Source organism: Medicago sativa, chromosome 6 (genome assembly GCF_051527215.1).
Source record: "Medicago sativa cultivar Bolivia chromosome 6, Bolivia_mono, whole genome shotgun sequence".
Taxonomy (NCBI): Eukaryota; Viridiplantae; Streptophyta; class Magnoliopsida; order Fabales; family Fabaceae; genus Medicago; species Medicago sativa.
In genome coordinates, this window is record NC_140754.1 from 52823116 (window position 1) to 52836280 (window position 13165).

Genomic DNA, 13165 nt, shown 5'->3' on the forward strand with positions numbered 1-13165 from the left:
GTCTTAGATGTTTAGATGTTTAGATGGTTGAAAGAGATGTTTAGATGTTTATCATCTCATCTAAGTCATCTTGGATAATAAAGTGTAGTTTATTACTGTTATTCAATAATTTGAATTAAAAATTAAATCGATTGTATAAATTATAGTCTGTAGCTAATAAAATAATTTCCGAGATACTAGCATTAAATTTTAAAAATGGCTAAAATATTTTTTATAGTAAAGTATATTAACTATTCTATCCTATAATTCAAAGTTGAAGTTGATGGTGGAATGAGTTTTAGCGTGTGAAAATAATTTACTAATGAAGTCAATGATTTGAAAAAGTTCAAGGAATGTACAGAAATAATTTTAATTTTCATAATGTTTTTAATCGAGTTTTTTTTTAAAAGAGTCATATGATCGAGTTGATTGTATTTGTTTAACAATTAAACAAAAATATAATATTTTTTTGAAAAATAATACTGTCGTGGATGAATTAGCTAATCAAAATGGTGATGATTGTCCAAACATATAGATTGTTGTTCTTTTACGGATCTATACTTAAATTTATTTTTTTGAAAAATGATACTGTCGTGGATGAATTAGCTAATAAAAATGGTGATGATTGACGATTGTCCAAACTTATAGATTGTTGTTCTTTTACGGATATATAGTCAATTATCATTTGGTTTATGTGAAAAAATTAAATTAATTATATTTGGCGGTTATTGTATTGTAGGATCTCACTACAAAATCTAAGGACACTCATTTTTTTTTTGGTGTCCGGGATTCGAACTCCAGACCTTTGCATATATTATGCATTGTCCTTACCAATTGAGCTAAACTCACGGGGACAAATCTAAGGACACTTGTTGAAATGCTAGAAATGTTTTTAACTTGTATTTACATACCAAATTTATTATTAGCATTTCTTCTACAAAAAAGTTGTGTTTTAAATAATTAGTTTTTTTTTTCTTTCCGTTGATGTTACAAACGAGTATTCTACACCTATTAAGTGTTTGGTAACACAAACAAGCTAGCTTATAGCTTGTTGGATTAGCTTATAAGCTCGTTGAATGAAAACGTAACATGTTTGGTAACAAGCTTTTTTCATGAGCTTATAGCTTCTTGTGAGAAGCTATTTCAAGTAGCTTTTTAGCTTATAGCTTGTAGCTTTTTATATTTTCTTCCATTTTTAACCTTATTAGTTTATTTTTATTATTTTTTAATAAAAAAGAAACTACCCACATTCATTAGTAACTGCCCATGTTTTATGCCATTTACATTTCGTTTTTTTTTTTTTTTAACGAAACCATTTACAATTTGGTTGTCATCTTACGGTATTGCTTTTCATTTTTTTTTTTGGTCAATTTTTTCTTTTTTGGATCTTGCTCTTAGTTCATGTAATATATATATATATATATATATATATATATATATATATATATATATATATATATATATATATATATGGATTTGCTAGAACACACCCACTAGTTTTTATGTGAGAGTGTTTTAGCAAGCTACACCTTAGAGTGTATTTAACTACTTTTTAGTTATAACTTGCTAAAACACACCTTCTAAAAAATAAGTGGGTGTATTCTAGCAAATGCCTATAGGAGTTGTTAATGTACACCCACTTATTTTTAAGAAGGTGTGTTTTAGCAACATTCACCTTAAGGTGTATTTAACAACTTTTTAGTTATATCTTTGCTAAAACACACCTTAATAAAAACTAGTAGGTGTATCCTAGCAAACCCCATATATATATATATATATATATATATATATATATATATATAATTTTAAATAAAATTTACAATAAATATTGAAGCAAGTTTAGTTAAATAAAATTTATAAAAAAATTGTTAAATAAAAAATGTCAATTAAATTCATAAATACATTTATCATTTTGGAGATGAAAATAAATTTAAATATTTAAAAATAAATACATTAAGTAATAGAAATTATATATATGATTTATTAAAAAAATTAAACAAACATGTCTTTTTATGTCATTTTATATTTATCAGCTACTTTAACAGTTAATTTTACCAAACACTTTTAATGTTAATAAATTAATTTTTCAGCTATAAGCTACCAGCTATCAGCCATCAGCTATAAGCTATCTTTTCAGCTATCAGCTAGCTTATAGCTTATTTTTACCAAACACACCCTAGGTGATTTTTATTTGAGTTGCATTATGCTCGGCTCCGTTATGTTTCATTCATCAATCCAAAGAGAGCCTAATGCATGTATATACTCAATGAAAATTTTAATGCTGGAATTGAGTACCTGGAAGTTTAGATGGCGTGCCACAAAAGTTTATACACAACAGCTAAACTAACAGGGGAAATTTTCTAAGATATCAATTGAGATAAGATACTTACAAAGCGAAAGAATTTGAACTCGTTCATCTTCTAGTATGTTCAATGCTGCAACATGCAAGTGTTCCAAAAGGCGACATCAAATAAAAGAGAAACTAAAATCAATCTCTTTCAATTCAAACTTTGACACTAAAGACCTGTTTGGATTGAGCTTATGCAAATAATTAAGTTTTTATGTTAATTCATAAGATCTTACTAACGAAAATTGTATATTCATAAGTTGTTTTTTCATAAACTACCTTAACAAACTTATAAATAATACATTAATTCTTATTTATTTGCTTAAGCTGCTTTGCATAAGCTCTAAAATAAGTCAATTCAACGGACCCTAAATGCAAATTTTAAACCAATTAAAGGTTCATCTATTTTTCTTGGTGCTCATTTGTTTATTCCCTTCAATTTGTGTGACTGCAAGAGTGCAAATAATTAATTAAATCATGAGTGATACTTAAAACAAACGCACAGAAAAAGTAATAATAATTGTAAAAAGAATAACTAATGAGCAATTTTTAGACATAGTACAAAAGATCATAAGTAATAACAATTTTCTTTAATAAAACATTCTCACTTATTTATCAATTTTTTCTCTATGATCCATTCACTCAGTAAAAGGAATGCTAAAACTTCACCGGCTTAAATTATATTTACATAAAGTGAGTGCTAGACTTGTGAATTATTCCAACTACTTAGATTATCACCTCAGTTTCTCATAGGTAAAATCATTACAAGATGACAATGTACCTTATTCCAACTACTTACCACATTGATCCGATTCTGATTTATTTTATATCAAAGTAGCCCTTTATTACTATAACTAGATTTTTTAACTATTTCCTCCAATGTACCTTTCAAGTTGCTAACCAATCAATTGATGACGCACCAAAAGCATAAAGGCTAAATGGCAATATATTGCCTTGGTTTGAATAACTTGAATCTTATAAAAGAACACAATTTTTGCGGTGATTAAGGAAAATCAGGTAATCCTCTCCTAAGGTCCCTATCTTTGTCTGTCCTTTGTGGGAGCTTTTGTTGTCCGATTGATTATCCTTAATCTGATCGTCTTGTGTTGGTTTATTCCTTTTGTTTTTTCCTAATTTCGTTGATTAGAGATCACATCGTGTGATTATGTTTTCCTTGGTCAACGTGGTGTGTCATCAGTTTTGTTTTTGTTCCAAGATCTTTTAAGATTTGGCCTATTTTATCATGAATCTTGCTGTTTATTCATGGGATTTATTGCTCTTTTTGTGTGTTTAATCAAAAAAAATCATTCCTAAGTCAACAGTCATGATGTGGTTGTATCTTGGTCTTTATGGTTTTCAATCCATCCTATTGATTATGAATATCTTCATTTTATTGGTGAAGATTTGGTTGTCCCTAGTATTTGCTTGCAGCGAGGCTTATATGTATGAAACACATCTGCTTGCTTTTATTCACTGCTTCATGAAAATTAGCCTTCTATTCTTTACCTACATTATATTCCTAACCTTTATTTTAAACAAAAAAAATGGAGAACCTAAACATCAATGGTGACCATGGCGCTGCATCACAAAGGCCGAACCTCACTGAGGCAAAATTGCTAGATTTATGTCTTGTTGGCCGAGTGGCGGTTAACAAGCCTGTTCACTTAGCCACGCTTGAGGCAAGGCTTGGTCCTATGTGGCAGCCAAAGTACCAAATGCCTCTAATCCCTTTGGAAGATAACAAATTTATGGTCCAGCTTTTCTCAAAGGCGGATCTTGTCAAAATCCTTGAACGTAGCCCCTGGTTACTCGACAACAATATGATTATTCTGAAGAAAGTCGCAATTGGGGAGAATACTCTGACGATGTCCATGAATTCTACGGAAATATGGGCTCAGATTCACTAGTTGTCGTTTGGATTCATGGAAGACAATGTTGGTGCTCTCGTTGGAAGCCACGTTGAAAAAATGGTCAAATTTGATGAGGAAAACAATTATGGGCCGTGGAGGAGGTTCATGAGGGTCCGAGTGGAAATTGCGGTGGAGGAGCCGTTACAACAATATCTAGTTATCGAGCGGGAGGAAGGTGACAACATAAGACTTGTTTTCAAGTATGAGAAATTAGGCAAATTCTGCTTTGTGTGTGGTGCTATAGGCCACTTAATTTTTTTTTACAATGATAAATTTGAATCCGGTTCTGCAAGCAGCAAGAAAAAATGGGGGGCTTACCTCCTTGATGAGAATAATTGGTGGTCGTCACAAAGAGGCAAGCAAATGGATCGTTGGTGGCCGGAGCAAAAATTCCTGTGGCCGGAAGGAAGAAGGGACAACCATTAATGACAATCAAAATATTCATTCAATGGCAATTGCTGGTTACATCAGTAAAATGATCGTTAAAATAGTCATTCAATGGCAATGGCAATTGAAATTCTGTAACCATCAATTGTCATTGAATGACTATTTTGATTGTCATTAATGGGTGTCCCTTCTTCCTTCCTGCCACCAGAATTTTTGCTCCGGCCACCAACGATCCATTTGCTTGCCTCTTTGTGACCACCACCAACGGAATTATTCTCAGCACAGAGGTAAGCCCCCATTTTTTCTCGCTGCTTGCAGAACCGGATTCAAATTTATCACTGCAATAATTTTCCGAGTGACCTATAACACCACACACAAAGCAGAATTTGCCTAATTTCTCATACTTAAAAACAAGTCTTATGTTGTCACCTTCCTCCCGCTCGATAACTAGATCTTGTTGTAACAGCTCCTCCACCGCAATTTCCACTTGGACCCTCATGAACCTCCTCCACGGCCCATAATTGTTTTCCTCATCGAACTTGATCATCTTTTCAATGTGGCTTCCAATGAGAGCACGAACCTTGTCTTCCATGAATTCAAACAGCAACTGGTGAAACTGAGCCCATATTTCCGTAGAATTCATGGACATCGTCAGATGATTCTCCCCAATTACGACTTTCTTCAGAATAATCATATTGTTGTCGAGTAACCAGGGGCTACGTTCAAGGATTTTGACAAGATCCTCCTTTAAGAAAAGCTGGACCATGAATTTGTTATCTTCCATAGGGATTAGAGGCATTTGGTACTTTGGATCCCACATAAGACCAAGCCTTGCCTCAAGCGTGGCTAAGTGAACATGCTTGTTAACCGCCACTCGGCCAACAAGACATAAATCTAGCAATTCTGCCTCAGTGAGGTTCGGCCTTTGTGATGCAGCGCCATGGTCACCATTGATGTTTAGGTTCTCCATTTTTTTTGTTTAAAATAAAGGTTAGGAATATAATGTAGGTGAAGAATAAAAGGCTAATTTTCAGGAAGCAGTGAATGAAAACAAGCAGATGTATTTCATACATATAAGCCTCGCTGCAAGCAAATACTAGGGATAGCCAAATCTTCACCAATAAAATGAAGATATTCATAATCAATAGGTTGGATTGAAAACCATAAAGACCAAGATACAACCACATCATAACTGTTGACTTAGTAATGAATTTTTTTGATAAAACACACAAAAAGAGCAATAAATCCCATGAATAAACAACAAGATTCATGATAAAATTGGCCAAATCTTAAAAGATCTTGGAACAAAAACAAAACTCATGACACACCACGTTGACCAGGGAAAAGACACTCACACGATGTGATCTCTAATCAACGAAACTAGGAAAAAAGGAAAGGAATAAACCAACACAAGACGATCAGATTAAGGATAATCAATCGAACAACAAAAGCTCCCACAAAGGACAGAAAAAGATAGGGACCTTAGGAGAGGATAGACTGAGCTCTTTTTTATTGAAAATATACATTTAAGCCATCAATCCTCATAACTTGCATTTACGGTTTCACTTTTCACTTAAACATTAACTTCTTTTCAATAGTGTGATTCAAATACATTAATCATTAAGGGTGTGTTTGGTTTAGGAGAGAAGATGTGAAGAGAGAATTAGGTAAGAGAGAGTTTGAGAAGAGAGAAAGATGTGAGAAATAGGGTAGATTTGATATAGTGTTTGATATAAGAGAGATATAGAAGAGATAGAGAAGAAAGAAGTGTTGATTATTTTTAGAAGTACCAAAATGCCCCTAATGATAAAACCTTCAATCAAAGTTAGTTTATTACAATTTTTAATCTAAATTGTTGACGATGATGATGGTTTTTTTTTACAAAATATTATTATTAAAAACTAATTATTTTATTGATTTGTAATTTCATCCAAATAAATTAGAACTCGTTTTTTATTTTTTTTATTCTTATTGGAACTCATGAGTTTAATAAGAAAAAAAAAGGGAAATGAATGAAGGAATAAATATTAAAAAAAAGCTTGAAGTGCATTTACTCCTATTTTTTCCTCATCGTTCATCTACCACCGGCAAAAAAAAAAAAAAATTGGAAGTGCAAAGACAATTTTATTGAAATGAAACACAACACACATGTATACTTTGTGTGTGAAAATAGATATACAGGAAGTGAAACAAGCAAAACAATAAAAGCAACCGCAGGAACCAACAGCAAACCAAAACACATGATGTTAATTTACAATCAATAGCCACGCCCTATTCAAACAGCATACCAAATCTAATGAAACTCACTATCACCGACAAATAATACCTTCAGCTGGTCTCCAACAACGTTGCTTTGTTTCATCCTTCATATTTGCAATTTGCAGGAAAGATAATAAATCATAAATGAAATTTGAATATAAGGGTAAAAATGGAACAACAAAAATAAGACACTTCTCTCTCCCATTTCTTTGCTGTTTTGTGGAGAAAACAAAAGGCAGTGGGCTCCACAAATTTTTAGTCTCTCTTCTCTCTTTCTCTGCATTCCAAACAGGAGAAACTCACTATCTCTTCTGTATTTCTCTCTTCTCTCTTTCTCTCTTTCGTATTTCTCTTCAAACAAACAAAGTGTAAGTAAATTACATTCATCTTCCTTCTTATGTTAAAATATACACTCCCCTTCCGTCTTATGTAAAACATGTTCGAAAACATTCACACCTTTCATTCGAAAGAAGCTTGAATTACGTTCCCCTTTCTCTTATATTAAGATCTAAAATTTCCTCCCTCAATAATTTTTGTATTTATGATAATCTTGCAAAAAAGAAATCAAACACACTCTGAAGAAAAATAATACTGAGGATCCATTTTAATATAATCAAAATTTGAATTCATATTTTTCTCAATTTTTCACAATTTCATTAACACCTAGGTTTAAACCCTAATACAAAATACATAGCAACACAAAATAAAATTAAAATGAGTGAAAAATAATTGAATGCGATAAAATATGTTATTTAAAAGTTGGTTTTACATTCTAAATTATAAAATTTATAACAAAATATTAAATTTAAGTATGATTAACATTTAAATTATTAAGAAATGAATTTATTTTTTAAATGATATTTAAAAATAATTAGATATCATTAAATTATTTATTTATTTATGTATTTATGTTAAAATAGATTAAAGTGCAGGGAACATTTAATTATTAAAGAATGGGTTGTAATTCAAGTATGAGATAAGGGTGAAGAGTATAAAAGGAAAGATGAGTGGAGGAGGGTGTAATTTACTCTTAATCATTACCAAGTCAATCCTCATAACTTGCATATTACCTATTAGACTACTCATGCCTATGTCTTTCAAGCTCTCATGCATCCGAAATGTTCACCAAAGAATAAAAAACTTAATTTTTTTTTTGGGTCGTGTCGGAGTACAATTGATTTTTTCACAAGAACAAGTGGTATTGTTGATTACACTGCATTTATCATTTGGAGGCTAAAGAAGTGGTATTGTTTTTATTACTATTACTAATAAAACCGAAGTTGAGGTAGTGTTTTTAATGTTCATAGGCCACCATTTAAGGATTTAAGGGAAACGGATTTTATGATGAAGAAGGTGAAAACATTCTCAGAAGAAGTGTTCAAATTGCTTTTGAGGTTTGCAACATGTAATGCCTACTCTTCGAGTGGTGAAAACATCTATATTTCTTTATTGCATCTAGTAGCTGTTTTATGCAGAAGATGGCAGGTGCATTTTGTATCCTTTTCAAATTCTCCATTTCTTTATTTATTTTTTGAAGGTAATGTAGTATATGACGCTGAGGCTACTTTATGCTTAAAACTTTAATCTGGTTTTTCTTAGGCTAATTTATCATATTGAGTCAGGTTAATAAGTCATGAGGTACAATAATATTGTTCAGCTTGGCTACTTTAACATAAATTTGATTTGATTATTGACTAGATATTGTTTTGTTCTCATTGCTGCTGAATTTCAATTGAATCATCGTATTCCATTGAATCACATCTCAATTTCCTTAAGAAAGTCTCGAATTTGAATATCGTGGATAGAAAAACCATGGTTGAAGAGAAGAGATCCCTCTAAAAATGTCCAATCAGGTTCTCTGACGAAGATTAGTCATCAATAAAACCGTATCAATAAAATGGTTAGCAAATAAAGATTTATAATTAGACATATTTGTATCGGAAATAATAAAAAAGGAAAAGTTAAGATGAACATAAAACAAGTACAAAAAATATTTTTGTAGAAAAGCATAAACTCAATTTCACAAGACAAATAAAAAAAAAATTCAAAAAATAAGGTAAGGTTAAGGTATTTATTGGAAGATGGCAATATCATAATGTGTACATTTGTATTGTATTCTTGACAAAAGTAGATCATAGTTTTGTTTGCCAAAAAAACAACTGGGTTTAGATATTTAGAATGGTTGATCCAGCACATTATTGAGTGGATTTACATTAATGGAAAGTTTCTAATTGCTGGTGTCGTAGGCTACTAGTGAGTAATCAAGCACACCACTTTTGTACTTCATGATTTTCGAGTCTTTACTAACTGCTTGTCACAGACTTATGATTCAGTCCCCGAAACTAAAAACATATCTCTCATTTTCAGATTTGCATATGGCTTGCCTACTATTAGACACTGTGATGAATATTGAGGTCACTATCCAAAGGATTATATTTAACTAAAGTGTCTGTGGCAGTAAGTGGCAAAATATAGTATTTCATGCTTCCAATGGCATTTTCACCAACTTATGGAGATATTTAAATACAATTTAATTGCATAATGCATGCCTTGAGAAGTGTTTATTGGTATAGCTTAACATTCTTCTGATCTATTTTTTTCACATTTACTACCATCATATAGATATAGGACATAAACAATATGTGGCCTTAACTTCACTACACAGGACAAAGATATAGAACTTGGTTAAGATTAAGACCCAAATGCAGCAAAGTAGTTTCAGCACATTGATTTGCTTTATGAAAATATACATGCAGTTCTCTTAATTATCAACATGTTATTTCTCAACCTATAAACTTTCTACAATGAAATGACTGAACCCTGCCTCCAGATGCATTTCCCGACTATTTTGTGCTTCTTGACTGCCACAGATTTAATTCCAATGACAAATTGGACTGATAATTGCTACCAGAATATGGAAACAAAATTAACATTTAATTGAACTCCAATAATAACACCAACCCAACTACAAGACACTACCACTGCATAACTATGCAAATGATCACACCCAATTCCACCCAACAATGTGCATGAGTCCCCAAAAACCCTAGACTTACTCCATATCACCGACCATCATACTTGATTTTCCTACTAATTGTTATTCTTAATGAATGGGATCAGCTATATCTCCTAATTCCGGGGTTACTTGCCAACGAGAGATAAAGAGGGCATTGTGATTCCATCAATGAACAGTGGGTGAGGCCTAACCACAGCGATTGCAACTCGCTTTTGGATAATGCATCTCGGAGCCATCGGATTTGAAACAGAAAAGGCAGTGGAACTTGATCGACAAACTGAGACGGTGTTGCTGTTGCTGTTGAAGACAGACGAAGCTCATCGATGGGAATGGTGCATCTGCAAACACCAAAAAGTCTCCAAAAATCAGCCATAAGCAAACATCGCAAAAATCAGAATATGGGAGATTCAGAATAAGCAAAATCGCAAAAACAGATCAATAAATCAACAAAGCAGTTGCAGTTGAATCCAGACCATGTTAAATTCAGCAATTGACGGGTGAGGCTAACAATTAACAGACTGAAACAAATCCACACTAATAATAACATAATGAGAAAAAAATACAGAATGAACAAAACAACACCTATCCTTTGAGGTTGCAGAAACGATTCGTTAGGCTTTATTAATATCCATGTTGATTAAGGCCTAAAATATATCCCGACAACAGAACTTGCAGCAGTCCATTTTTTCTTTGACATGAGCAGTCCTTTTGAGAACAAACAAATATGTAATAAGATGATATAGCAGGACCATGCAATAGACCTGAACTAGATTCCCATCCTGAGACGGATATTCATAATGATTTTGATTTTTTAGTATGATTTGGAAGGTAAAGATCACTTTGGTGCTAGTGCAATAAAGATCTCAAACCAAAAATAGGAGCAAAGTCGAAATTCAAAACAATATCCAAATTTGAGCTTGTTGCTAAGAGCTTGTATTCAGGGATTCTATCATAAAGGTACAAGATAGATTCAAAGTGTTTTACTGTTGTAAGCTAAAATATGGATTCAAACTTGTTATATTGATATATAGTAATTTTATACACACTATTGATATTGACACAGTCATCGGAGTTGAGGAAACAAACAAAACGCCTTTACTTGCAACCAAACTTAATTGAAGAATTTGATCCACAGTTGGACCTCTCTAAATGGAAGGTAATGCAAATCACAATTATAGGACTGGTGAAGTACCAATTTTGCTAAGATGCAAGACTTGTATAAACTTATTACTTCAATTAAACATTCAATAAATCATATAAAACACCGCCATATACAAGAACATCAACTTTCAAAGCTCCTACCTTCTCAGGTTGGTTTGTGACTTGACTCACTAAAAAAGAACAATGAATGAAAATATCCTTAAAACTAAATGAAGTTGATCGAGAGTACCATGCAAAGAAAATGGATAACCATATGAAGATAAAAATAAAAAAAAAAATCAACCATAGACACCACTTTAATATTGAAATGAACATAACAACAACTCATGGCTTTTGATTAAAATTAAAGCGATAGTTAGAACATTGAGTGGTCCATCTTATTTTGTATAGTTGTCAACAATATAAATAAATCGTAGAAGTTGCATAGTTGTCTTCAAAATAACCAATTACATAATGAAAGATCATCTTACCTAGTGTTTGCATTATAGGAGACCTCTAATGATCATTTCACGAAGAAGTTTCTCCGCCTTTTCGTTCTCATCTTTATGAAAGAGAGCCGGGATGATAGTTTCATACGTTACAGCATCAGGAATGATACCATTGTCCTCCATTTTTGACAACAAGACCTCTGCTTCATCAAACAGGCCTTCTTTACAAAGTCCATTGATCATGATATTATACGTCCAAGCATTTACACTATAACCCTTAATCAAAAGATCCTGGAAAACATCTTGTGCATTCTTAAGTCGTCCTCCTTTACATAGTCCATCAATAAGTATATTGTATGTGTACATACTTGGTTGAATGCCCTGGTCTTTAATTTTCTTAACTAATGCAATAGCTTTGTCAATATGATGGTTTTTGCATAAAACATCTATCAAAGAATTGTAAGTTAATATGTTGGCTGGTATACCATTATTACGCATCTCATCAACAAGCTCCCAAGCATAGGGGATTCTCCCTGCTTTGCACAAACCATCAATGAGAGAATTATAAGTTACCTTATCAGGAGCAATTCCTCTGCAACGCATTTCATTAAAGAGACTTAAGGCTTCATCGACCATTTTTATCTTACAGAATCCATTAATAATAATATTATAGCTATGAGCATCAGGAGCCACTCTCATTCGAGAAATAATGCTCAACACATGTTTGGCCTTATTGACTTCATTAACTAGGCAATACCCATCCATTAATGTATTATATGTAACAACAGTAGGTTCCACGCCTTCTTTCATCATCACAACTATAACATTTTTAGCTTCTTTAATCTTTCCTTCCTTACAAAGAGCATCAACCAATATATTAAAAGTATAAACATCAGGGTTGATGTTTTTCAATACCATTTCACGGAACAAACCAAATGCTTCTTTCAATTGACCAACAATGCAATATCCATAGATCAGAGCATTAAAAGTGACAACAGTGGGAGGAATTCTCTTTACAATCATTTCTGAATATAAACCATAGGCATCAGTTACTAGTTTATCTTTACACAAACTATCGATGATTGTGTTGTGCATAACAGCATCGATCTTGACCAATTTTCCTTCAATTCGCCTTAACAACTGCAAGGCGGCTCCTGTCTTTCCCATTTTACATAATCCATTGATCAAGGTCGCATAAGTAACTTTATCAAAGTGAAATCCAAGTGAAAGTACATGGTCATGAAAGTGAAGAGCTTCATTGACCTTACCATTAAGACAGAAAAGTGGAATTTGAGTGATTTAATAAAGAAGAATAAAGAAAAGTGGAATTAAAAGAAGAAATAAACCTGAAACTTACAAACAACATTGGAGCGGCGGTGAACGACGGGTTGTGGTTGAGGGAATGCGGAATGGAAATTGGAACCTCAAAAAGTTGGGTCTCGTAGAAAGAAACAAGGGATTGTGGAATGGTACTTTTTGCTACACACACTGGGCACTGAATGTACAAAACTATTCACACTTTTATTTTATTCTTTGAAAGTTAAAAAAAAAAAAAAAAATAAATGTAATGTTTTTTTTTTCTTTTCAAAAAACTAAGTTAGTCCACCTAAATTAGTATTCAAGATAATTGAACCTGAGATTTGAGAAAGAGCGCACTCATAAGCCCCAAGTCAATACC

The 13165-nt window shown here is 32.4% G+C and overlaps 2 protein-coding genes across 2 annotated transcripts; both read right to left on the reverse strand.

Annotated features, from left to right (window-relative positions):
- Nucleotides 1-4771: 4771 nt before the first annotated feature.
- LOC146915609 (uncharacterized) lies at nucleotides 4772-5593 on the reverse strand. Its single transcript, XM_085721390.1, has one exon. The coding sequence runs from the start codon at nucleotides 5591-5593 to the stop codon at nucleotides 4772-4774; it is 822 nt and encodes a 273-aa protein (XP_085577516.1).
- Nucleotides 5594-9567: 3974 nt separating this feature from the next.
- LOC146915610 (uncharacterized) lies at nucleotides 9568-12967 on the reverse strand. The gene is made up of 3 exons (XM_085718008.1): nucleotides 12845-12967; nucleotides 11530-12750; nucleotides 9568-10236 (listed from the first exon to the last, which is right to left on the reverse strand). Exons 1-2 carry the CDS (start codon nucleotides 12851-12853, stop codon nucleotides 11542-11544), a joined length of 1218 nt encoding a protein of 405 aa, XP_085574134.1. The 5' UTR covers nucleotides 12854-12967; the 3' UTR covers nucleotides 9568-10236; nucleotides 11530-11541.
- Between the last annotated feature and the right edge of the window lie 198 nt (nucleotides 12968-13165).